The sequence below is a fragment of the Xenopus laevis genome, chromosome 4L (assembly GCF_017654675.1).
Source record: "Xenopus laevis strain J_2021 chromosome 4L, Xenopus_laevis_v10.1, whole genome shotgun sequence".
In the NCBI taxonomy this organism is placed as follows: Eukaryota; Metazoa; Chordata; class Amphibia; order Anura; family Pipidae; genus Xenopus; species Xenopus laevis.
This window is the reverse complement of record NC_054377.1, coordinates 142976743-143003076: the sequence shown is the minus strand read 5'-3', so window position 1 is coordinate 143003076 and position 26334 is coordinate 142976743. Positions and strand designations below refer to the sequence as shown.

At 42.0% G+C, this 26334-nt stretch overlaps 1 protein-coding gene across 2 annotated transcripts in view; it reads right to left on the bottom strand.

The window, feature by feature from the left end:
- frmd4b.L (FERM domain containing 4B L homeolog) overlaps positions 1–26334 on the bottom strand; it is a 156866-nt gene that overhangs the window by 26130 nt on the left and 104402 nt on the right. For both annotated transcript variants that reach the window (XM_018259191.2, XM_041590888.1), the window contains exons 8-11: positions 24452–24535; positions 24107–24172; positions 22887–22944; positions 14704–14790 (exon numbers count right to left, since the gene is read on the bottom strand). In XM_018259191.2, coding sequence (XP_018114680.1) covers positions 14704–14790; positions 22887–22944; positions 24107–24172; positions 24452–24535 — 295 coding nt within the window. The remainder of the gene's footprint in view (positions 1–14703; positions 14791–22886; positions 22945–24106; positions 24173–24451; positions 24536–26334) is intronic.

Genomic DNA, 26334 nt, shown 5'->3' with positions numbered 1-26334 from the left:
TAAAAATGGCATATTTTATATAGTGAACTTATTGCACCAGCCTAAAGTTTCAGCTTGTCAATAGCAGCAATGATCCAGGACTTCAAACTTGTCACAGGGGGTCACCATCTTGGAAAGTGTCTGTGACACTCACATGCTCAGTGGGCTCTGATTGGCTGTTGAGAAGCTAAGCTTAGGGCTCGTCACTAATTATCCAGCAGAAAATGAGCTTCCCTGGCTGTAATATAAGCTGATGCTACAGGTTTGCTGATTATTAAATTCTGATGCTAATTGCACTGGTTTCTGTGCTGCCATGTAGTAATTATCTGTATTAATGACTAATCAGCCTTATATTGTGACATTTCTATTCTATGTGTACTGTATATTGTGAGTGGGTCCCTAAGCTCAGTAAGTGACAGCAGCACAGAGCATGTGCAGTGAATCAGCAGAAAAGAAGATGGGGAGCTACTGGGGCATCTATTTGGTACCTCTTTAGTTAAGCTTTAGTTCTCATTTAAAGTATTAAAATATAATGCAGTGTTGCCCTGCACTGGTAAAACTGCTGTGTTTGCTTCAGAAACACTACTATAGTTTATATAAATAAGCTGCTGTGTAGCAATGGGGGCAGCCATTCAAAGGAGAAAAGGCTCAGGTTACACAGCAGATAAGCTCTGTATAACATAATGGTGTTATCTGTTATCCACTATTTAACCTGTGCCTTATAGACTTTTTCTTTAAATATTGTTTATATGAACTATAGTAGAGTTTCTTAAGCAAACACATCAGTTTTACCAGTGCAAGGCAACACTACATGATATTTTCATTACTTTAAAACACTTTTATTTTTTGGTGTTACTGTTCCTTTAAAAACAAAGGAAACCAGCTTGAGTTGCTTCTGGCAGCAGAATAGTTAAAGCATGGAGCTGTCATGTCAATTTACTCATCTGAATTCAGCTGCTCCCCCCACCGAGAGGCCTGATGTGGACTGTCAGCACTTGTCTCGGCGGAATCCTGACAGCCTGTGAGGTGGGATCTGCCAGAGATGTTATCGGCTTGTTGATCAGGTCAGCGGCAGTAGCAGGAGAGACGCTGGGGGTCCCTTGTCCCATTGTAATAGCATTTGTATTTGGGTAACAGCCAATATTTTATAATAGTAATTCCCTGTAATCCAGTGTTGGTCAATAGCCTCAGAGATATGATGGTGCAAAAAATCTAAAATGCTCAGAAATGCAAAAAGGCAACAATGAACATCACGGCATTACAGTGGTTAGTATTACTGTCTCACACCTCTAGGGCCTCAGGTTCAGTTCTGACCATGGAACTATCTGGGTTAAGTTCTGACCATGGAATTAAATGGGTTCAGTTCTGACCATGGAACTATCTGGGTTGAGTTCTGATCATGGAACTATCTGGGTTCAGTTCAGACCATGGAATTAAGTGGGTTCAGTTCTGACCATGGAATTAAGTGGGTTCAGTTCTGACCATGGAACTATCTGGGTTCAGTTCTGACCATAGAACTATCTGGGTTCAGTTCAGACCATGGAATTAAGTGGGTTCAGTTCTGACCATGGAACTAAGTGGGTTCAGTTCTGACCATGGAACTATCTGAGTTGAGTTTCATTCCAGTAGACAGCACTCCCTTTTCAATAAAACCGTCTTTATTCTTTTTTGGACAGCAACATCATGCAGCGTTTCGAGTGGCACTCCACTCTTTGTCAGGTTGAGTCCTGAGTCTGACCATGGAACTATCTGGGTTAAGTCCTTACCATGGAACTATCTGGGTTCACTTCTGACCATGGAACTATCTGGGTTGAGTCCTGACCATGGAACTATCTGGGTTAAGTCCTGACCATGGAACTATCTGGGTTAAGTCCTGACCATGGAACTATCTGGGTTCACTTCTGACCATGGAACTGTCTGGGTTCACTTCTGACCATGGAACTATCTGGGTTGAGTCTTGACCATGGAACTATCTGGGTTAAGTCCTGACCATGGAACTATCTGGGTTAAGTCCTGACCATGGAACTATCTGGGTTCACTTCTGACCATGGAACTGTCTGGGTTCACTTCTGACCATGGAACTATCTGGGTTGAGTCTTGACCATGGAACTATCTGGGTTAAGTCCTGACCATGGAACTATCTGGGTTCACTTCTGACCATGGAACTGTCTGGGTTCAGCCTGTAAGTTTTCCCACTGTTTGGGCAGATTTGCTGTCAATGCCAAACATACTCAGACATGGGATATTTTCCGGCATCGTTTGCTTGTTGTATACAGAGAACAAAAGCCATTGCAGACTACTGAGCGGACACAGTATTATTCTAAGGCTGCATATAGCATACTATACAGCTGTGATCCCCTACCAGTGGCTAATGAACAACAGGTTACTCACCAACCCCTAGAATGTCTTATTCTCTTATTCTATTTTGGCTGCCATGATATCTTTTTATTTTGGTACTCTGACTAACACCTTTATACTGAATATTTCTATCAAGCCAAAGGGTTTAGTAACTCAGTGCCAGGTTTACAAGAAGCAGAGACTTGTACCAAAGAGCCAGTAAGCCTCTCCTTTTGCAAATTACATTGGCTTCTTAATAAATCCCTGCTCTACAGAAGCTGCACCAAGGGCATTACAAAAAGCTATTGGGGGTCCCATACTCTGTTTGGTTCTGACTTCACCCAAGACCCAAGGAGCAATATGCCCTGCTTTACAACACATAAGCCCAAGTAAATGAAACAGGAAAGATTTTTTTTTTTGTTTAAAGATATGCAAATTCCTTGCTTTGGTGTAATCGGTTCCTCATTCAGAATATAGGGAAACAAGTATCAGAAAATTAAAGTACCTTTTCATATAGTGGCTTAGTGTGTGCAACATGGGAGAGAGACTAGACTTGCCAAAGACACATAGGAGAATAGATATTTGAGGACTTTAACCTGAGCCCCAACACAGAAGTTAAGACCCCCTTATATATAGGACCTAATTTCTCGAACTATTAATGCTTCTACTCAACCATAGCAGTTGCCTAATTAAGTGATAGACAGACATCAGAATTCCCATAGTTCCCAAGATCAGACCAGCTGGTATTAAAATGCTGGAGCTCTGAAACATGCTACAATACGTTCCACCCACAATGCTCTGCTGAAACCTTAAAAGTTGTCAACTTGAGGTTGTTCTTGTGGTGATGGTCTTAGAGTACAGTTGCAAACACTAAAAAAAACAAGACCCCTCTAAGGAGAACCAAAAGAAGTCATATGGTCACTATGAGCTGGGTCTCAAGAAGGTGCTTGGATTGTACATCTCAAGCCAATATGGGAATGAGACCCATCAAACTAGCAAAACTCCATTGTCTCAAGTTAGTACTCTCTTTAGGATAGTGCTTCTCAAATGGTTTCAATTCAAGCCCCACATGATGGTCCAACCTTTAATCAGGGCTCCCTTAGCTCATAAAAAGAGAACAGACATAAGTCAGTCATAGTTTCAAGAATATCTAGGACACCTAAGACATATTCACCCCAAATGACCATTCTCCCCAACTCTCACAGAAAGAGGCATACGGGTGAAGACACACAGAGCTACTAGTAGCAGCTACTTGTCATGGCTACAAAATAGACCATAGTGATAATTGGCTTTGTTAAGACACGTTTGGGGTTATGTAATAAAAGGCACTAAGTTTGCCCAGGGGCAGTAACCCATAACAGCCAATCAGCAGGTAGCATTTACTAGTCACCTGTTTAAATGCAAGAATCTTATTGGCTGTCATGGGTTACTGCTCTTGGGCAAACGTAGTGCCTTATATTACATATGGGGGAAATATGTTTTAGCAGAGGCAATTCTCATTACTGTCTATGGCAGGGTAATTGTTTGGCATTTTGTAGCTACATCAAGTAGCTGCTACTAGTAGCTCAGTGTGTCTTCACCCTTAGGGCAGAGACACACGTGGAGATTCAGGCAAATTGCCTCTTCTCCAGACGACTAATCTCCCAGAGCTGCCTTCCCACCGACTAGAATGTAACGCCGGCAGGATGGCACTCCGGCGCTTTGTTTCCTGAAGTCTCCTGACAATGCCTCATGAGGAAACTTTGGGCGACTTTGGAAAACAAAGCTCAAATTTAGATTCTAGCTGGCGAGAAGGCACTCGGAGCACTTCGTTTTCCGAAGTCGTCTGCAGTTTCCTTATCAGGGAACTTCTGAAAACGAAGGGCTCCGAATGCTATCCCGCCGGCAGGAAGGCTTTTTGGGGACATTAGTCGTCTGAAGAATCTTACCGTGAGTCTCCGCCCTTAAGGCTGAGCCTCCATCCAGCACTACTCCAAACCCCACATTTAGGGAACCACTGGGTAAGGGACATGCAACCAGGGAAGAGCACCCCAGGCTTCACACTAGGAGGGAGATACAGGGAGAGGCATTTTGAAGGGCACCCTGGGGGCACATAGTATAAATCTGGTCCCGCTGGAGCTTTCATTAGACAGTCTTTAGTACCACTCTTCAAACCTTTCATTTTACTCCTTTTGGGGAACAAGGTGTTATTTTAAGAGAAAATATAAGGAAACAGGAGAGAGGGATAATAAATGCTGACAAAGCCTGAAAGGAATCGCTTAAATCACGTGAAGGCATCTGTTTTAGAAATGTCTGGACTGGCACATTTGCACATGACACTTTATTTCTGACTGGCAGCTCAGTGCTGGGATGTCAAACGCACACACACACATAGGAGTCTCCATCTTTAATGGTCTAGAGCTGGCTAAGGATGCTGGGAGTCAGGCCCGGACTGAGAATTAAAATAGGCCCTGGCATTTCAGGTACACAGAGGCCCAATTAGCCCCCACCAGCCCACTAAATACTGACTTTCTATGACACCTTATAGCAGCCCCTCTGGCATTTGCCAGAACCCACAGATTGCCAGTCCGTGCTTGCTGGGAGTTGTGGCTCACAACAGCTGTAAGGCCAGAGTCTGGCATTCCTGGCTAACACAACTCGACTGGATTCACTTCGGATTCCCGGGCCCTGCTGCACCTTCTCTTGGAATGAAAGTGTCATTTCTTTCTGCCCTCTGTGCTGAGGACATGCGGTGTAGATGTGACAGCTGAGCGCTCTATAATACCAGCACCACGGCCTGTGCACACCAGCTGCTATGTCAGCGGCATACCTGGCAACATTCTGGTTCACAATCTGGAATCGTTAATCCCTTAAAGGGGAAGTCTACCCAATTTTTGAATAATGAAGGAAAATGTCGATCTAAAAAATGCCCCAATAAACATTCTTGTCTCTTGCTATTCTCTCCACTGCTGGTTCTGACTACTGAAACCACTGAAATATTGGTAGCTCTACCTCTAATTCCCACAATGCTGTAAATGTGTCTTACCCACCCCTGTTCATATTTACTTACAGCTGGTCCTACAATATATCTTTGGGATATTAAATACTGACTGGGAAGCCAGGGAAATACTGTTTGTTAAGGAACAACATCCAAAAACAACCCGAACCACTAAGTGGCCAAATCAGGCAAAAATTCATGTCACCAACGTCTACTCTATACCTCCTGTATGATTTAGCACTGATCCAAATGCAGGAGGGGGGTACAGCCCCTGCCACTGTGGGTGAGTCGCCCAATGCCCCCAATTATACTGGATATTGGTACCTTCCTATGTGGGATATTCCAAAAGAAATAAAATAGTAACTGCTGCCCCGAAACTCAGCCACATATGAATATGTATTTGCTTTTCAGCTGATTATAAGGTGGCAACACCAAGTAGATTGCACCACCGTGGCAGTAAGTAGGCTCCCGGGCTTTGCCGAAACACCCAGCTGGATCCCAGTAACATAACAGAGCAGCACCCATGCTGTGTTATTCTGTCGGGCTGGTTCTCTAAATGGGAGATTGAAATTTGGGTAGATACAGATACTACATTTGTTATTTCAATTAACAGTGTTAATTAATCTGAGTATCTTTTTTGGATCTCTGTTCTTTCTCTAACTGTTCTCTGGCTTCACCCAGCAACCAACTGTGGACTGATATATTCATATATATTCATATTATGTATCTTCCAGCCTTGCGTTCCTACATTGCACTGTTGCCATGGTAAATTAACCTAACAACCAGATAATACTTTTAACATCAAACTGAAAATCAGGACACAAAAAAAAAAATCCCACAAAAAAAAAAGACAAATGTCAAATTGTTTAATCAACACCCATGTTATAACTAGCTAGCTCAGTCTCTGGATCCATTAAGGACAGAGACAGACGAGAAGATTCGGGGAGATTTAGTCGCCCGGCAACAAATTGCATCTTCTTCGCGCAACTAATCTCTCCCACCGGCTAGAATCTAAATTTCCGGCGGGGTGGCACTCAGAGCGCTTCGTTTTCCCGGAGTCGCCTCATGAGGAAACCTCGAGCCACTTTGGAAAACGAATCGCTCTGAGTGCCACCCCGCCGGCAATTCAGATTTTAGCTGGCGGGGAGGCAGTTCGGGGAGATTAGTCGCCCGAAGAAGAGGTGATTTGTCTGTCTCTGCACTAAAGGGCTTATTCACATTTAAATGAATGTTTAGTATGAAGTAGGGAGTGATGCCAATTTGCATATTGGTTTCACATTTTATTATTTGTGGTTTTTTTAGCTTTTTATTCAGCAGCTCTCCAGTTTGCAATTTCAGTCCACATTCCCCTAGCAGCCATGCATTGATTTGAATAAGAGACTGGAATATGAATAGGAGAGGGGCTCTACTTATAGAAAGGTGAGTAATAAGAGTAACAATAAATGTTTAACCTTACAGTGCATTTGTTTTGAGATGGGGTCAGAAGAAGGCAAATAATTCAAAAACTATAAGAAAGAAAATATGAAGGGCAATTGACAATTTGCTTAGAATTAGCCATTCTCTAACATAATAAAAGTTAACTCAAGGGTGAACCACCCTTTTAAGGTCCTGAGTCACTACGGAGTCAGTATCACGGTTGCTTTCCTTTGATTTAATCCGCTAATTTAATGTCATTTGTTCCAGTGATACGTCTCAGAAAATTGCTTAGATTTACATTTTCGTTCCTTGTGGTTTGGGGTGGGGGACCCCTTTAATAAGTGTCTACATACCCTGCCAAGTGACTGCAGCTATCTTTAATAGGCCAGCTACTGGAGGCTTCACAGTCTGCCCTAACCATGATCAAGAGTTGCAGTGGGACAGAAGGGAAACTTTAAACGGGGCCCTCCTACCCTCGCAGGAGTCGTGTTTACATCCCAGAGAGCAGATTTAAAGGCCAAATCACGTGATGAATAAAGAATGCAGGAGGGACAGCAGTGCAAGTACTTTCATTCAGCCCTGAAACTCACTCTCCCTGCCCACACCTCTATAAATATCTGCAGCTCCACTCCCCTGCACCCCAGCTGCATTTACAAGGGAGGAGGCAGAACAGGTTTGTGGGACAAGCAGCCACCTCAAAGCACTCACGGCTTTCCCACGGTACCTGCCCCAAATGGAAATAAGGCTCTGTCCATTGTCAGCTGGATTCTGAATTATTGCGAAGATGGTTTTTATTGTGTACATTATTATGTTCATTAAAACCTGGATTCAATTATACAGGAAATCATATATCCCCTACTGTAAATTCTATATTATTAGTCACTGAGGGTTTATGTGACCAAATAAAGGCACAAGTCTATACAGGGAACTCTGAGTATCACTCATGTATTATAAGGGATAATGTACCCCCTACTGTAAATGATAAGGATATTAGAAGTGACCGAGGGGTTCTGTGACCATATAAAGACACAAGGCTGCAGGCTGAGTTATACAGGGAACTCTGAGTATCACTATGTATTATAAGGGATAATGTACCCCCTACTGTAATTGATAAGGATATTAGAGGTCACCGATGGTTGTTCTGTGACCATATAAAGGTACAAGGCTGCAGGCTGAGTTATACAGGGAACTCTGAGTATCACTCATGTATTATAAGGGATAATGTACCCCCTACTGTAAATGATAAGGATATTAGAAGTCACTGAGGGGTTGTTCTGTGACCATATAAAGGCACAAGGCTGCAGGCTGAGTCATACAGGGAACTCTGAGTATCGCTCATGTATTATAAGGGATAATGTACCCCCTACTGTAAATGATAAGGATATTAGAAGTCACTGAGGGGTTCTGTGACCATATAAAGGCACAATAATAAGGAATGATAAGGGATAATCTACAACACACAAGCCCATACAAGTGACACCACTATGGCATATATAAAAACAATCAGAAACAAATAAATCTCATATACCCCTTGCACTTTATTAGGGCAAAGGAACCCCATGACAATACTGACTGTGAATCTTTACATTAGAGACATGCAACCCTTTGTTGAACTAAAACCCAGTGTCTGCTACTGATCTAATAACTATAATGAGATTGCAAGACCTTCTCGCTGGGCTGGAGCTGTTTGGAAAGGTGCCCGGCCACCCCTAGTTGTGTTTAGTGAGGAAACAGTGAGAAAAACAGCTGGCCGGCCTTATACTGTTTGCTTCCCACCAGTTGCCTCTCCCTACGATAGATAACAAGGCTCCCGTGTTTTCCCTGGAGAGAAAATTCCAATGATTAGTAGCAGCTTGGAGTCTCTTCAGCAGATGTTTCAATAATTAAGATATTAAAAAAATGGCAGGTACCTAAAAGTGTCCCCCATGCTAGATGTGCAGACGGAGGTCTTTGCTCGTTAAGGGTCCCACCCACAGACCAATCATCATACTAATGAGGCAAAAAAAGAGTCATGGAACTCCAAGGTAACTTCTAATATCCTCATATCCATGCAACAGGCGGTACTTTATTTATTATAATACAAAGTTTCAGTGAATCATGTAACACAAATGACATCACTAAACTCTGATTATAACCGATGACATCACTAAGCATCATTTATATAGTGAATAAAGTACCCCCTCTTGTAAAATATAAGGATATTATAAGTTACCGAGGAGTTTCATGACCATATAAATACACGAGGCCGAAGTCTGAATGTTTTTATACAGGTCATGGAACTCCAAGGTAACTTATAATATCCTCATATTTTGCAACTGGGGGTACTTTATTTATTATAATACACAAACTTCAGTGAGTCATGTGACAGAAATTACATCAGAACTCACCGTTTATAACTGATGACATCAGAACTCACCGTTTATAAGGATATAATTTATAAGATATTCATGACTTTTGTGTATTATAAGGATATCATGTACAGGATATTCATGGCTCTTGTGCATTATATACTGAATATTTATATAGCACAATGGGTTTAAGCAGTGCTGTGCATTTAACAATACAGTTATTGTACAGACACAGGAGGAGGAAGGACATCTCTGGCCCTCGGAGCTAACAATCTAAGCAATACAAATCACATATACACAAGAGAGTCATTGCTTGTTTTTACAGCACAGAGGCAGCATTGTTTGGCACATCACACCAATGGATTCACCCAAGTGACACTACCTTGTAAGACAACACAAATAATGGCTATACAAGTCTACAATAACATTAACAGATGTTTGAGGGGTGTAACCTACACACCATTGTAATAGACAAGATGATTTCACTAAATTATTATGCCTGAGTGGAAGTTATTATATTCCAGCATAAGGTTAGTGAAGCATTCAAATTCCTAATCTGTGTTACAGGAACAAATAATAGATATTTTTGCCAGTATCCTGGTGACACTCATTGGGTCAGTCTTAGTCTTCAGTTTTGCAATCTCCCCAAACCAAAGCCCAAAATGCACCATACTCACTCCAGTTATGGTCAGAAAATGATCTCCATTCCCATTGGTGCCAAGCTGTTTGGCAAGAGTTATGGGGTACCCGTGCAAAACATTTTTGGGCCCCAAAAACGAAAAGGAACAGTAACACTATTAACTTATCGGGATATCTTCAGGACTTCTCCTATTGACTTATATACAACAGGTCTGAGATTTTTGGATTCAGACTTTTTACATCCTCGGGGTATAATAAAAGACAAAAAATTCTATTTTATTTTTCATCAAAAATTTGGATTTTCTAGATTTTGGCATTGGGACTTTAATAAATAACCCCCTAAAACACAATAGGGTCTTTAAGTAATGAAAATATAATGTACTTTTGCCCTGCACTGGTAAAACTGGTGTGTTTGCTACAGAAGTTTATATAAACAAGCTGCTGTGTATCCAAGGGGGCTGCCATCCAAGAACAGGATACACAGTAGATAACAGATAAGTACTACTATAGTTTATATAAATAAGCTGCTGTGTATCCAAGGGGGCAGCCATTCAAGCACAGGATACACAGTAGATAACAGATAAGTACTACTATAGTTTATATAAACAAGCTGCTGTGAAGCCATGAGGGCAGCCATTCAAGCACAGGATACACAGTAGATAACAGATAAGTACTACTATAGTTTATATAAACAAGCTGCTGTGAAGCCATGAGGGCAGCCATTCAAGCACAGGATACACAGTAGATAACAGATAAGTACTACTATAGTTTATATAAACAAGCTGCTGTATAGCCATGGGGGCAGCCATCCAAGAACAGGATACACAGTAGATAACAGATAAGTACTACTATAGCTTATATAAACAAGCTGCTGTATAGCCATGGGGGCAGCCATCCAAGAACAGGATACACAGTACATAACAGATAAGTACTACTATAGTTTATATAAACAAGCTGCTGTATAGCCATGGGGGCAGCCATTCAAGCACAGGATACACAGTAGATAACAGATAAGTACTACTATAGTTTATATAAACAAGCTGCTGTGAAGCCATGAGGGCAGCCATTCAAGCACAGGATACACAGTAGATAACAGATAAGTACTACTATAGTTTATATAAACAAGCTGCTGTGTAGCCATGGGGGCAGCCATTCAAGCACAGGATACACAGTAGATAACAGATAAGTACTACTATAGTTTATATAAACAAGCTGTTGTGTAGCCATGGGGGCAGCCATTCAAAGCTGAAAACAGAAAAAAGGCACAGGATACAATGGGATTTGTCAGAACTTATCTGTTATCTACTGTGTATCCTGTGCTTGAATGGCTGCCCCCATGGCTACACAGCAGCTTGTTTATATAAACTATAGTAGTACTTATCAGTTCTCTACTGTGTATCCTGTGCTTGAATGGCTGCCCCCGTGACTACACAGCAGTTTGTTTATATAAAGTAATTTTTCTGAAACAAACCCACCAGTTTTAACATTGCAGAGCAACAGCACATTATTTTGTCATTCTTTTAAAACACTATGATTTTTTGGTGTTACTGTTCCTTTAAGTAGTATAATATGTTTCACAAATGTCAGGCACTGCTAAGTCTCCTGCAATCTTTAGTAGTTGCAGGGCCCATGGTCAGATGGACCTTGTGGAAGCTAATTATTTAATGAGGTAAGAGTGTTCGAGGGAATAGTAATGTGGAAGAACCTATTGTATGGGTGGAAGTCATACCTTCTGTAAATCGAATATTAACCATCAAGTATAGTAGAGTGTAACTCAATCAGCCCTTAAAGATGTTGACTGATAACAGATGAAGGGTCATGGGTTGGACACATTAATTTTATATAATGAGGTCCAGCAAAGCCTGTTTTTTCTGTTGGACCCACCAACCAAATATCTCATACCCAAGCTATTTTCCAGATGCTGAAATATAGAACATGGCCTTGCCAATCCTAGGAAAAGATAACAAGGTTCTAGTTTGGGTCTGGCAAGCAGATGGCTTTTGTATATGCCTGCTGGAGAGATAACATATTTGCCTCCTGGAACAATAACAAAACCATTGTATATTCCCAGCAAAAACATTCTGAGAATCATCAGCAGCCTCGCGGCAACTCAGCAGATGTTCCCGAACCAGAGATTCCACCTTATACAGGTTCATAAACATTCACACAGAGGTCCTGGTCTATTACTAGCCAGAATGTAGGGCTAGAGCCAGACCGACCCTTCTCTTATGATATTAACTTTCCACTGTGGGGTCAGGCAGACGAGTGGGGTCAGCTAAGACACTAGTTCATTGATGTGGCTCAGGGCATTTTTTCAGCCATATCAATTGTAGGAGCACATAGAGTAAAGCTGGACATATACTGTCAGATCTGCTCCTTTGGCAGGTCACCAATTTCGACACCAACCTACATTGGGATCAATCCGATTGTTTGGCCCCTAGACCAACAGCCAGATAATAACTGGGGTGTAGGGAGTCCTTTATGGAGAAAGCTGCAGTAACAAGTTGATGCAATCCTTGCTCAATGGGATTTTCAAAGATGCCTAATAAATACCTGGGCAACTGTCATGCAGATTTTAGCTGGGCATGCCATCAGGAGGGTACCATACACCGGCCCTGTCTGTAGATTCTATCAGCCCTTTCATGGCCAAATATATACCTAAACCTCTTGGGGGCTTATAGCAGTAGCAAGAAAAGCTCATCCTGAAGGTCAGTTAGGGAAAGATTTGGGGAGAATGCATATTTGCTCTGTAGATACCCCTGAAAGGCATGGAAAATCTGGATGAAATGTTGGGTGAGAACATATCCTAGATATTCTTGGAGCTATGCTAGAATGACTAATACATCAATGCATTCCTATATCTGTAACAGGGCTGGAACCAGGGGTAGGCACCTGCCTAGGGCACAACGATGGGGGACGCTAGGTAGGTAACTGTTTAACGGTCTTCTGACTACTCCTAGTTTATGTTCGCCCCTCTGCTGCTCTTCCTCTGTCACAGTGGCCCCCGGTGGCCCGGTGGAGTGAGGTTGCCGGACGGGTTCCCAATAGCGGCTGGTTGGCATGGTCTGTCCTTGATCTGTAATCTTGTTATAAGCACATAACAACTGTCCCTGATCAAAGGTTTGGCCTCCAAGGAAAGCTTCAATGGGAAAAGTCCAACCACTGGATCACAGGAATATGGTGAATCTGGGGAGAGACATGTGGCTCTCCAAAGCATAAATTATAAGAGTGAGATTTTACTGTCAGGAACAGTCCATGAATAGGAATTTATCATGGCTTGGTAAGAGCCCAGTATGGAACCTAAGCAGGTCTGGACTGAGAATTAAAATAGGCCCTGGTATTTCAGGTACACAAAGGTCCAATCAGCCCACATAGAGGCTCAAACAGCCCCCACCAGCCCACTAAATACTGACTTTCTATGGGACCTTATAGCAGTCCCTCTGGCATTTGCCAGAACCCACAGATTGCCAGTCCAGGCCTGAACCTAAGCCTGTGACTGGCTGAGCGCTGTACTCATAGGAGTAATTAACCCTTACGTACGTTGTACGTACGTGTATGTCATTTAAGATGCAAATAGCAGGAGTGCTAGAGGACACTAGGTGCAAAGCAGCGCCGTACATTCCACTTGACAAAGGAAATTTTGCACCACTTAGTGCTCGAGCCCTTGCATTTGTACTAATGGTAAATGAGCCCTGATTAGTCCTTTCTTTCTCAGGCAGTTAGAGAACTGGCGGCCCTTATGGGAACAGAGGGTTAATTGCTGCCATTGTGATCCAACTATTCTGAATTCCATAAATAAGGACAACTAACCTGACCTTCCCCAAGACTTGTAGGCAATCAGAAGCTGATAATGACTGAGCTCTAAGCCTCAGCAGCTAATTATTGCATTTGTAAATAAATCATGGGGATAAATTTCCTGAACCACTTCAGTATAGATAATGCGAGCAGGAGTTATTAATTACACAGTGGTACAATTAATTAGTCAGTGACAGTGTGTTCCCTACAGAGATAACTCTTCCTCCTGCCGCCTGCGGAATCCTAAGCTACAGTATATGTACATATCAGCTAATGCCTACATGAAAATGGCACATATACAGCTGAACCACTTTACCCCACTCATTTCACTCAGTACTGACTCTTCCCCACTCATTTTATTTTGTAGACAACCACTTTACTCCACTCGTTTCACTCAGTAGTGACTTTACCCCATTCATTTCACTCAGTAGATAATTAATGACTTTACCCCACTAATTTAACGCAGTAGATAATTAATGACTTTACCCCTCTTATTTCACTCAGTAAATAGTGACTTTACCCCCATTCATTTCACTCAGTAGATAATGACTTTACCCCACTCATTTCACTCAGTAGATAATGACTTTACCCCACTCATTTCACTCAGTAGATAGCGACTTTACCCCACTCATTTCACTCAGTAGATAGCGACTTTACCCCACTTATTTCACTCAGTAATGATTTCTTTTTCCCCACTCATTTCACTCAGTAGATAATGACTTTACCCCACTCATTTCACTTATATGGTCTTGTCAATGCATTTGTAATAGTCTTTTATCCAGAACATGATATAATGTAATGGTTGTACATTGTAGTGATCTGTTTCAATGGGCCAGGGCCATTCAAATAATTGTAGGCCCATCCCAGATGTGTCCCACCAATTGATGTTTTATGGCTTCAGCCTGCTTAAGAGCTCCATTGACTTCAAAATACATGATACAGTGGGGTGGGTATCTGTTTATTATATGGGATAAAGATTGGCAGCACTGTGCTAGCCAAAATATCCACCATAACCTAGAACATGCCCAGAATGGACATTTCCCATTCCTATGTTACCAATGACTTGGCTGATGCCCCTTTCCATGATTGACAGTTTTATTAAGTTTACCTAAGGACCCCAACAACTCACTAAGGCAAGAGCAGCAAATGGGGATTCTCTAGGGTTACACACACAATGAAATACAGACATTAAGCAACAATAATCAGACCTACCTTTCTGGGTTTGATTTTATCCTGAATATCGTACTGGCCGATTCCTTTGTAGCCAATTCCCAGCCACCAGGGGATCCCTTGCTTGTCCTACAGACAGAATGAACAGAGCGTGGGATGGTGAGCAGAAAATCATGGCTGGAAAAGAAGAATTCCTGGCCTCTTCCACTCACTCACAGCCAACACAGACAAGAGCCATAATTATCTTGTATTAAAGGCAGATAATCTGTTGTTAATTATTCAGCTGACAATTAAAGTCAGTACATTATATAAAGACACTGTTTACCCAATGCGATTTCCAAATGCAAAGCAACATTTATATGTTTTCAAATGGTTCTGCTTAACAGCCACACCTGATTGTGTCAACAGAGGCCTATGTGTGCTCCTTTATTGGGAGTTCCTACTGGAAACATCAAACTCTATTCCAACATTTAAACACAGGAGCAGCTGAACTGTGACTCACACAGGCAGGAACAATATAATATGACCACTCACTTTACTTACTAGACGCTAAACCTACTCACCTTTCTCAAGAGAGCTATGCTTACTCACTTTACTTACTAGGGACCATACTGACTCACTTTAACATACTCACTTTTCTCAAGAGAGCTAAGATTATTCACTTTACTTACTAGGGACCATACTGACTCACTTTAACCTACTCCCCTTTCCCAAGAGAGCTATGCTTACTCACTTTACTTACTAGGGACCATACCTACTCACTTCACTCACTAGAGGCTATACCTACTCACCTTTCCCAAGAGAGTTATGCTTACTCACTTTACTTACTAAAGACCATACCTACTCAATAGAGGCTAAACGTACTCACCTTTCTCAAGAGAGCTATGCTAGTTCACTCTAGTTACTAGAGCTCATATCTACTTACTTCACTCACTAGAGGCTAAACCTACTCACCTTCCACAACAGAGCTAGGTTTATTCAATTTACTTACTAGAGACTATAGCTAATCACTTCACTCCACTCACTAGAGGGTTAACCTACTCACCTTATTTACTAGAGATCATACGTACTCACTTTAACCTACTCACCTTTCTCCAGGGCTACAGTATGCTTACTCACTGGAAACCTACTCATTTCACTCACTAGAGGCTATACCTACACAATTTACTCACTAGTGGCTATACCTACTCACTCAATTTAATCAAAAGAGAGACTATGGGCACTCATTTCACTCCAGAGAGAAGGGGGGGGGGTTATACCTAATCACTACCCGCTGTAGATACAGACTGTATTGACTCACTTCAGTCACTGGAGTCTTTGTCCACTGATATCACTCAGTAAATAAAGACCAATAAAGAACAACTCATTAAGTAGAGAACCTATGGCCATCTGTGTTGAATTGGTGCTGAACTTTTTCAGTGTTGTGTTTATTGTACCAGAATCCTTTATGATTATTGCAATACTAGCATAGCAAAGAACAAGTGGACACATTAATGGAGAGACCATGAATTTTGGTTCATTTACCAGGCTATTGCCACTCAGTTATTTCAAGAGAGTGGCCCACTCACTTCACTCAGTAGAGAGAGGCTATGGACTCAATCAGTTTATTCAAAAGCGTAGAGAGAATACCCATTTATGTTGAATCACTGCTGTTCTTTAACCAGTAGATGTGTTTATTGTAGCAGTATCAACAATACTCGCCTAGCAGTTAAAAAAAGCTGGGGCCTCATGGATAGTCACAAAAAGTTGACAGCACTTAAGTGTAACCTGAACGGTCCATCTGCTTGTCATTATTCCATCTTGTAATAGGAGAAATTAACACAAGATAATTGGCCGGAATAGGCGGCCTCCCTTTGTTAAGTATAAAGATTATTTGAACCAATTACTAATCACTCCTAATACCCATCAATTACAGTGACAATGAAAGTATATTAACTAGGCTATCTGCTTGATGAGCTGCTTTCCTATAGAAATGACTTACCCAACCGGTTATCATTAGCCCCCTATTGAGCAAAAGAGACATGAGAAAATCTTTAAGGGCTATGGCTGATGTAAAATTGAACTCCCCACTGTAACGAATGCCTTAGTTTACATCAGTGATCCCCAACCAGTTACTCACCAACTCCTTGGATGTTGCTCCCAGTGGCCTCAAAGCATTTTTGAATTCCAGGTTTGGAGGCAAGTTTTGGTTGCATGAAAACCAGGTTTACTGCCAAACAGAACCTCCTGTAGGCTACCAGTCCACATAGGGGCTACCACTAGAGCAACATCCAAGGGGTTGGTGAGCAACAAGTTTCTCATGAGCCACTGATTGGGGATCACCTGGTTGACCCATGAACCAAAGTGATGTGTCCAGGGGGGGTCATCAGCAAACTCAATTAATGATCAGTAGTCTACAAGGAGAAACTGGTTCTAAAAAAGTAAATATGTCGCTCTGACTCATATCTATACATAAAAATATACACAGAGAAGGAATGTGCTTTCTACAAACTTTTCTCAAAGTTTATGGGAAGGAAGAAAAAAAAGAAAATCCCTACCAATAAATAGGACAAGTGTTTCCTTAATGACTGCAGCGACCCTCTTGGCACATATATACTGTACATATACACCTCTTTAGCAGTAGGAGAACAAAGGCAGCAGACCCTGCAGCTGTTTAGGGCAGGAGTATATAGAGAATGTAACGGCAGCAACGCTGACATTTTATTATTTGATTGCAAAAAAAAATGTATATGGTTGGATTAGAACTGAAACCAAAGATAGTTTGGTCCAACAATGTGGATGGCTGAACTACCTTGTCTACCTGCATGAAAATTCACAAATTTGAAACAAAAAAATCAAAATGAATTAAACAAATCTGAAAAGAAACATGTGCTCTATCAACTACTTTACCAAACAAGCATATCTTATCATGGAATTGGTAATCTCTGGCCATGGCCTATAAACCATTAGCCACTCTGTTAACCGCCTACAGCCGTGGTGGTCGGAATTCAGTGCAAGCCACCTTTGGAAATCCAACCTTCAGCCGGAGCTCCCCTTCACTCATAACAAGCTTATCAATATAGGAAAACATTGGAGTATCAGTCATTCAGCCATTGTTCCAAGAATATCTAGGACAGCAAATACACTTTTACTACAACTCTCATCCCAACTGACCTTCAAGCTGAGCTTGGAGAGCAAATTGCTATTCTCACAAATTCTCAACCTCCTTCATGCTGAGCCCCCTACTACTGCTCCAGAATATCAAATATAGGAGGATACCGGCACTCACGATAAAGTACTCACTGGTGCCCGGGTACAGGCCACGAATAGCAATTAACACCGAATGATCAAAGGTAGTCGCACTCACAGGTCTTACATTGTAGAAAAAGTGATTTATTAAACACAAATTGATATAAGAAAGATCTAAAATACTGAGAGAGGCTGAATATTTGTTGGCGGAGTTACATGGAGTCAGAGACATTAACATGATTTCTGTGTCAAAGGAAAGGATGACGGCATATGCCAAACAAACAGATACTGATACTAGAAAGGTTGGTGCCATCCTCAAGGTGAAAGTTACGGACAGAGAAACTGTTAAAAGCCGCAAAATATTAACCTCAATAAATAACATAATGGCCTCAAACTCAAACCAGACAATAAAATCTTCCGTTGATCAGTGTCATCAAACACTTAATGTTCCAATATCTCTGGAAGGACAGATAGAGAAGACAACCTGGTGCCATCAATGCAAATAGTGAAATATCGAAGAAAGCAATATTTTATATTAGAGTATTTTCATACAGACAGCACCTCTCAAAGATCTCTAATTTGGGAAGGTAGCCTGGAAGGCAAGAAGGGAGTGGGGCTTACTAACAAAAATTGATGGGTGCTTGAAGCAAGCATGAGTAGCCTGTGAGTAAATTAGGATATTTGGGAGATATACAGTGATTGTCCTTGAATACCAGGGCAGTTACATACGTATATTCCATGGTCTCCTTCACCCCCCCATCTAAAACACTCAGCATTGAAACAGACCTCATATGATCCGACATTCACAGCCCAGTCTCAGAGTATTTTGACATAGATAAATGCAAAAATGCAATAGGCCAGTGGTTTATTCCATAGAACTGTCTATGGAGACCTACAACGGCCTAAACCTATTGAGATATCCTCTGAAACTTTGGTAGCCAGTGTGACCCTGACTTCACCAACTTGTCCCTGCAAAGACCAAAACCATTAGGCGGGGGTGCAATGAGGCTGTGACCACAAAATATAGACAAATACATGAGTCCTCTGCACTCAACCCATTATCAATACTGAAACATTTTGTGCCTTAAGCTACTAAAAATGCCTTACCCTTTAAACAAAACAGGGATTGTTTGTCCATATATTGCAATATATTTAAGCTGGAAAAAACTACGTCAGTCATCCCATATCTGGCCAGTCCTATGCTCAATTTTCATCTGATTCATTAAGAATTCTATTGCTTCATTATACATTTTATAAAGGGACTAAGTTTTACCTGCAACTTACTTGCTGCTTTCAAAGTAAAACTCCCAAACTTGGCTGCCCTTTTATTGGCCGCCAGTGGGATCACACCGGGGATAACTTTGACGTATATATATATACATATTGATAATGGGTTGAGTGCAGAGGACCTCTTGTATTTGTCTATATATATATATATATACTTCTACATAATTCTATACAGTGTATCAGTATTTCTAGGAGGAATGAAGCTGTTCTGTATTCCATGCCCAGCTAGTTAATAAATACCCATATAATAAATATCCATATCTTGTTTGTTTTTTCCCCTTTTATGTGTAAGTGCTTTATATATATATATATGTGTCTATATATATATATCTTCAAGCTCTTTTATATCTAGAATTCGTTTACTTAAGTAGTTCTGGAGTTTGCCCCCATTAACCATTTTCTGTCCCTTTCAACTGAACCAGCAAGCGATGGAAACCGAAAGCCAGTTTTTTACTAAATAATTCCAAATGGTTGTAGGTCTAAATCCCCGGTGCACTCAAGCAGGTCAGTTAATAAATGGTAAATAAAACCTTTAGCTGCTGAGCCAAGAAACTTGGTGCACACCGATGCCCACAACACATACTCACAGCTGCCAACTGTTTGGAACTTCTAGCAACAGGTCCTGGTTTAATTCTCTATTAAATTATTCAAGTACTATTTACCCTGTATAAACAAATCCCACCTCAGACGGCAGATATAACACCTTTCGGGGGAAAGTCTGAGTGTTTATTCCCAGGGTAAGGTGCAAACACCAGCACCAAAACACTCTATAAACAAACACTATTGACAGGGGCGCTCCACCAATGAGGCGAGTTGAGACACTCGCCTCAGGCGGCAGCGCCCCCCTGGTTACCAGGGGCGGCAAAAATGCCGCTCCTGGTAGCTAAGAGCCGAATTTCCGGTTTTCAACCCGGAAATTCGGCTCTTCTAGTGCAGAGAGCGCAAATGCGCTCTCTGCACTAGCGTCGTGCAGCGCCCCGACCCCCTCCTGCGCAGAAAATGTGAGCGCCGTGAGGAGGGCAACGGAAGGCCGTCTCAGGCGGCATATAGGCGCGGATCGGCGCTGACTATTGAGTAGGAACTCTGTAACCACTAAATATAAGCATTGACTTAAAATCCATTGACTTCTCTCCTGTTAAAAAAAATCCAGCAAGGTATAGGATCTGGAAACCCGTTATCCAGAAAGCTCCGAATTAAGGAGAGGTCATCTCCATTTTATCCAAATAATCCAATTTTTAAACATGATTTCCTTTTTCTCTGTAATAATAAAACCGTAGTTTGTACTTGATCCCAACTAAGATATAATTAATCCTTATTGGAAGCAAAACCAGCCTATTGGGTTTATTTAATGTTTATATGATTTTCTGGTAGACTTGAGGTATGGAGATCCAAATTACAGAAAGATCTGTTATCCGAGCATTCTGGATAACAGGTCCCATACCTGTATATGAAAACATTGGTGTAAGAAGGTTCCTTAAAGGGGTTGTTCACTTTTGAGTTAATTTTTAGTATAATGTAGAGTTTGCAATTTGCAATTGGTTTTCATTTTTTTATTATTTGTGTTTTTTGAGTTATTTAGCTTTTTATTTAGTTTGCAATTTCAGCAATCTGGTTTCTAGGGTGCAAATTACATAAATAACCATGCATCGATTAGAATAAGAGACTGGAATATGAATAGGAGAGGCCTGAATAGAAAGTGGACTTAAAGGTAAAACATCCCTTTAACAGTTTACAAGAAAATAAACATACATACACACACACCCACATATCATGTTAACTGGCCTTCAAGCTGGGCACCCCTATCTGCTTTTTCCCTTTAAGGGGGTCAAGCCCCATAATTTGGGAACCACTTGTCTAAAATATACGTCATCTAGTTTAACAAAGAGCGTGTGTCCCGAGCATGAATGGACAATGAGTGTAGAAGAACATAGAGGAGACATTTGCTTGGCACCAAACTCTAGGAAACCTGATCTTGTCTCCCATCATTTGGTCTTCTCAGCAGCCTGAGGCCCTGACGTCAATAACCTTTCAGCCACCTTTTGTATGGCACTGTTAAACCTAGGCTGCAATAAAATGAGCACGCTGTTCTGACTTGCACAAGGCTTTGAACCTTCCCAAATGCTGCCGTTTGCATAACTGGGGTCACTGAGCTGCACAATATGGGCCTTCAGGTGGCCACACAATGGATCTTTTAGTCTGTTTGACCTGTCAAATATTGTGCAATTGGCCACAGGCTTAGATGGGTTTGACCAGTGGTCTGACTGTCAGAGCCCCTAGGCCCCCCACCACTACTCGCACCCCCCCACTACTTACACCCAACCCCCATCCCACTCGCAAACCCAACCTTACTCCCCCTTGCACTTATCCCTGACACATTTCTCTCACCTCCCTGTTGGCTCTCCTGCTTCTGGCCAAGCGTGATCAATTCCATTAGAGCAGAGTCAGCCCTTAATCTGCCCAATAACTCGATTTGTGAGATTATATACAGTAAATGAGCAATAGGTGGGCAGAAAAGGATTAGGCACATACAGACAGGGTCGGACTGGGGGGACAAGGGCCCACCAGGAAGGGCGGGAGATTCAAACCGCTATCAGAATCTACCACCCAGTCCCCTGTAAAGGTGGCCGTACACAGGGAGATCCGCTCCTTTTGCGATGTTGTCAAACGAGAGTATCTCTCCCCAATATGCCCACATTGAAGTGGGCGATATCAGGCTGATCTGATCGTGGGCCCTAGGATCCAACGATCAGGACACAATGGGGACAACAAAAAGATGCGTCCGTGATCCGTCAGAATTTTTTAACCTGCCTGATTGGCATCTGCCCGACTTTCGGCTAGACATTGATCGGGGACGCCCTTGTTCAGATGGCCCAACACACGGGCCAATAAGCTGCCAACTCGGTCTGTCCGCAGCTTTTATCGGCCTGTATATGGGGGCCTTAAAGATGCAGCCAGCGGAATACTTTGTGGCCTGTCCCCAAATCTGGGTCGGCTGACTGTGATCGGATACTTCCAGGGATGCTTTTATATGGAACAACGGCCAAACACTCAAGTCAAACGTAGCCAAGCTCCCCAATCCTATCATTCAAAGTATGTCCACCTAAAGCTTTATATCCATTATTCTGAAGATCAGTAGAAATATTTTGGCCTTGATGTTGAGTAATTGATTAATTTATGTGTTCATTTCACCTGGCCGAGCCATGCCACGGAACTTTATGATCTCTCAGAGAAGCATTCGGAATGACAACATGCCAACGACAGGGGAGCTGAGGGATCTCTCCGCCTTTCAGAAGAGGAAGCAAATTCTACCCAAGCCACATATTTCCCCAAGAGCATTGCAAAAACTCCGAGCCCCAGGCACCCTGTGTACGACAAGCCTCACAGAACCCTGCCCGCATGGCTGAACTACCATTCACACTGCAAGCGGCTCACTGACTCCATTAGGAACTCACCACATGGATCACTATCATTGCTAAGTTATGAGAGCAACTCAGAAATGAAAGATACACAGGGGAATTCACAGTCTCTAAGGATCACACTGGGTCAGAAGGGGAGTTTTATTAAAAGATTAGGCCGGGGGCAGGCAGAGGGGGGATTTGTGTACCTTTCCCAAACCCATAAAACAGTCCCGTAGGAATGATAAAAATCAGTGTAGATGAAAACGTCACTTTATCAGACATATTTATGTTTGCAGAAGAGCAGATGCTAACCTTTACTTTGTAGTAATGAACTCCATATGTCGGCAGCGCCTCTACTATTTTCATATACCTGCAAAAGAGAAGAACAAGGAGATGAGCCCTAAAAGTAACCCCTTTATTCAATTCAGGGAGAAGAAACCAATGTTTCCCTAAAAGAGAAGTCGTACCCCATTGTCTCCCCTAAAAACGGTTGTCTAGCACATGACCCAATAGAAAGTCCTGCATGGGTCAAATTTTTGAAACCCTGACCCATCTCAGACCCTGCTACCTGACCCGCAACTACTGTATCCTCAAACCATAGTGCTACCAGCTGTCCAACAAAAATCAGCGGCAAAAAAAAACAAGCAAAAAAAGGTTTAAAGCAGTAAAACTTGCTTATATTGGGACCTGAAACCAGACCTGCATCTTTCTGAAAGTCCTTTCCAAAACCGGCTTTATTTGTGCTGCAGGACTGTCTCTACCAGAAGATCCACATCTCAATAACTTGGTTTGGAATGCCATTTACTTGGATATCCTTAAAAGGGGTTGATCACCTTTAAATTAACTTTTAGTATGATGTAGAGAGTGATATTCTGAGACAATTTGCAATTTGGTTTCAATTTTCCTTATTTGTGGTTTTTGGTTTATTTAGCTTTTTATTCAGCGGCTCGCCAGTTTGCAATTTCAGCCATCTGGTTGCTAGGGTCCAAATTACCCTAGCAACCAGACACTGATTTGAATAAGAGACTGGAATATGAATAGGAGAGGATCTGAATATAAAGCAACAATAACAATACATTTGTAGCCTTACAGAGCATTTGTTTTTTTAGATGGGGTCAGTGAACCCCATTTGAAAGCTGCAGATGATCATAAGAATAAGGCAAATAATTAAAAAACGAAATAATAAATAATGAAGACCAATTGAAAAGTTGCTTATACCTGATCATGCTGTAACATCCTAAAAGTTAACTTAAAGGTGAATCACCTCTTTAAGGGGATACGCCAAATCCAGGACTCTGACCCAAACCAAATCCAAACCTGCACAATCATGTGATTTTAAAGTGTAGAAACAAAGAACATGACGGAATTTTTCTTTTTATTTTCAATGAATATAAAAATGAAGGTTGGGATTCGTAATTGAGCCAAATCTTCTGCGCAGGATTTTGAAATCTAAACATGATGGATTCAGCACATGCCTAGCATATATCTGTACTGAACCCTTTAATAAAACGGCCAGTTAAATAAATCCTTACCGGACAATGGCCTGTCCTCTGGTGACGCCTTTAAGCTTCTTACAGTGTTCAATCACCCGGTTCTCACTGCCAAAGGAAAGAGAATATATGTAATAAATCCAACTGTCAACTGTGCTTATACAAAGATAATCTGCCTGTAAGTTACTAACTCTGGTTATATGATTATAGACAAGTGAGTGGGTGCTGCTGATTCTATAGGCCAGTTAGAAGGGGGAGCTAAGGTCTCTACACTCTGCTTGGTAATTCATAGTGGCTGGGTTGCCACATGGAAAACGAAGATGATTTTGGAAGCTGAGAAGTGACACTAGCTAATATATTCTTTTCTCTTCCCAGCATGGTACGTACCAATAGGAAAGGGACGGGTGCTCCTGCAAGGTTCGGGTGGGCAGCGCTGGCAGAATCTTCAGATCTTTTCTTGCATTTTCATCACTAAAAATATTAAAAGAATTAGGTTGAGTCATTACAGAATGACTAAGAATGCATAATATGATGGGTTTATACTGACATTCTAGAAATGATTTTCATATAAAGCTCTGTATGCAGTGGAAGCACCACAGCTTATGACCCAGTAAGACTAATGGCCCAGTAAGGACAACATCTCAGTAAGGATAAAATCCCAGTACGGCTAATGGCCCAGTAAGGATAATGTCCCAGTCAGGGTTTGATTTCACTTCCTCTGGCGCCCCTCCCTCCTACAGGATAGCGCACATGCCCAGTAAGGATAACATCCCAGTACAGCTAATGGACCAGTAAGGATAGTGTCCTAGTACGGCTAATGGCCCAATAAGGATAATGACCCAGTAAGGATAATGGCCCAGAACGGCTAATGGCCCAGTAAGGATAATGACCCAGTAAGATAATGGCCCAGTACAGCTAATGGACCAGTAAGGATAACATCCCAGTACAGCTAATGGACCAGTAAGGATAGCGTCCCAGTAAGGATAGCGTCCCAGTACGGCTAATGGCCCAATAAGGATAATGACCCAGTAAGGATAATGGCCCAGAACGGCTAATGGACCAGAACGGCTAATGGACCAGTAAGGATAGCGTCCCAGTAAGGATAAAGTCCCAGTACGGCTAATGGCCCAGTACGGCTAATGGCCCAGTAAGGATAATGGCCCAGTAAGGATAATGGCCCAGTAAGGATAATGGCCCAGTAAGGATAATGGCCCAGTAAGGATAATGGCCCAGTAAGGATAATGGCCCAGTAAGGATAAAGTTCCAGTAAGGCTAATGGCCCAGTAAGGATAATGACCCAGTAAGGATAATGGCCCAGTACAGCTAATGGGCCAGTAAGGATAGTGTCCCAGTAAGGATAAAGTCCCAGTACGGCTAATGGCCCAGTAAGGATAATGGCCCAGTAAGGATAATGACCCAGTAAGGATAATGGCCCAGTATGGCTAATGGCCCAGTAAGGATAATGGCCCAGTAAGGATAATGGCCCAGTAGGGATAACTTCCCAGCAGGTCAGGACTGATATTTAACATAAGCACTGGCACTTCTTGGCCCAAACAGCCCCCTGCCAGCCCAATAAATAATGACTATCTATGGCAATTTACATGGCAACTTACAGCAGCCCCTCTGGCATTTACCTGAACCCACTGGTCTGTGTCCAAGTACAGCTAATGCTCCAGTAACAATAATGTCCCAGTAACAATAACGTCCCAGTAACAATAACGTCCCAATAAAAATAAAGTCCCAGTATGGCTAATGCCCCACACAGCTCTGCTGCACCAAGGGACATTGTTATTGTTTCAGGATTCTGCTTCACTTTCTGCACTTTTCTCAGATTTGGATGAAAGCAATTCCAACAGGACGGACGAGTTCTGTGCCCTATTACACACATACAGTGAGTTTAGCCTGGAGTACAGCTCACGTCATCTTTAACAGGAAGTTATGGTTTAAAATAACCTGCCCTTGTGTAGAATTTCCTTATTATTCCCCAAAAGCAGCGGACAGGTAACGTCTGCCTCTTCAGATCCAGCAAAACTACATCTCCCTCTGTTGCCGCAGGGATTCCTATATTTTATAGAGCTTATCTGGAGGCAATACAGGCTCCAAGGCCAGCAATAAAGTCCCAGCTTGTCCATATGTACGCATGTGTAGTATGTAAATGCTCCAGCTACACAAATAATAGAGAAAGATGTAGACACAGCAAATCCGGGGAAAGCCGTTACTCACTGAGCTTCCAATCAGAGGGCTGCACTATACTCGCTTGTTTCAGAATT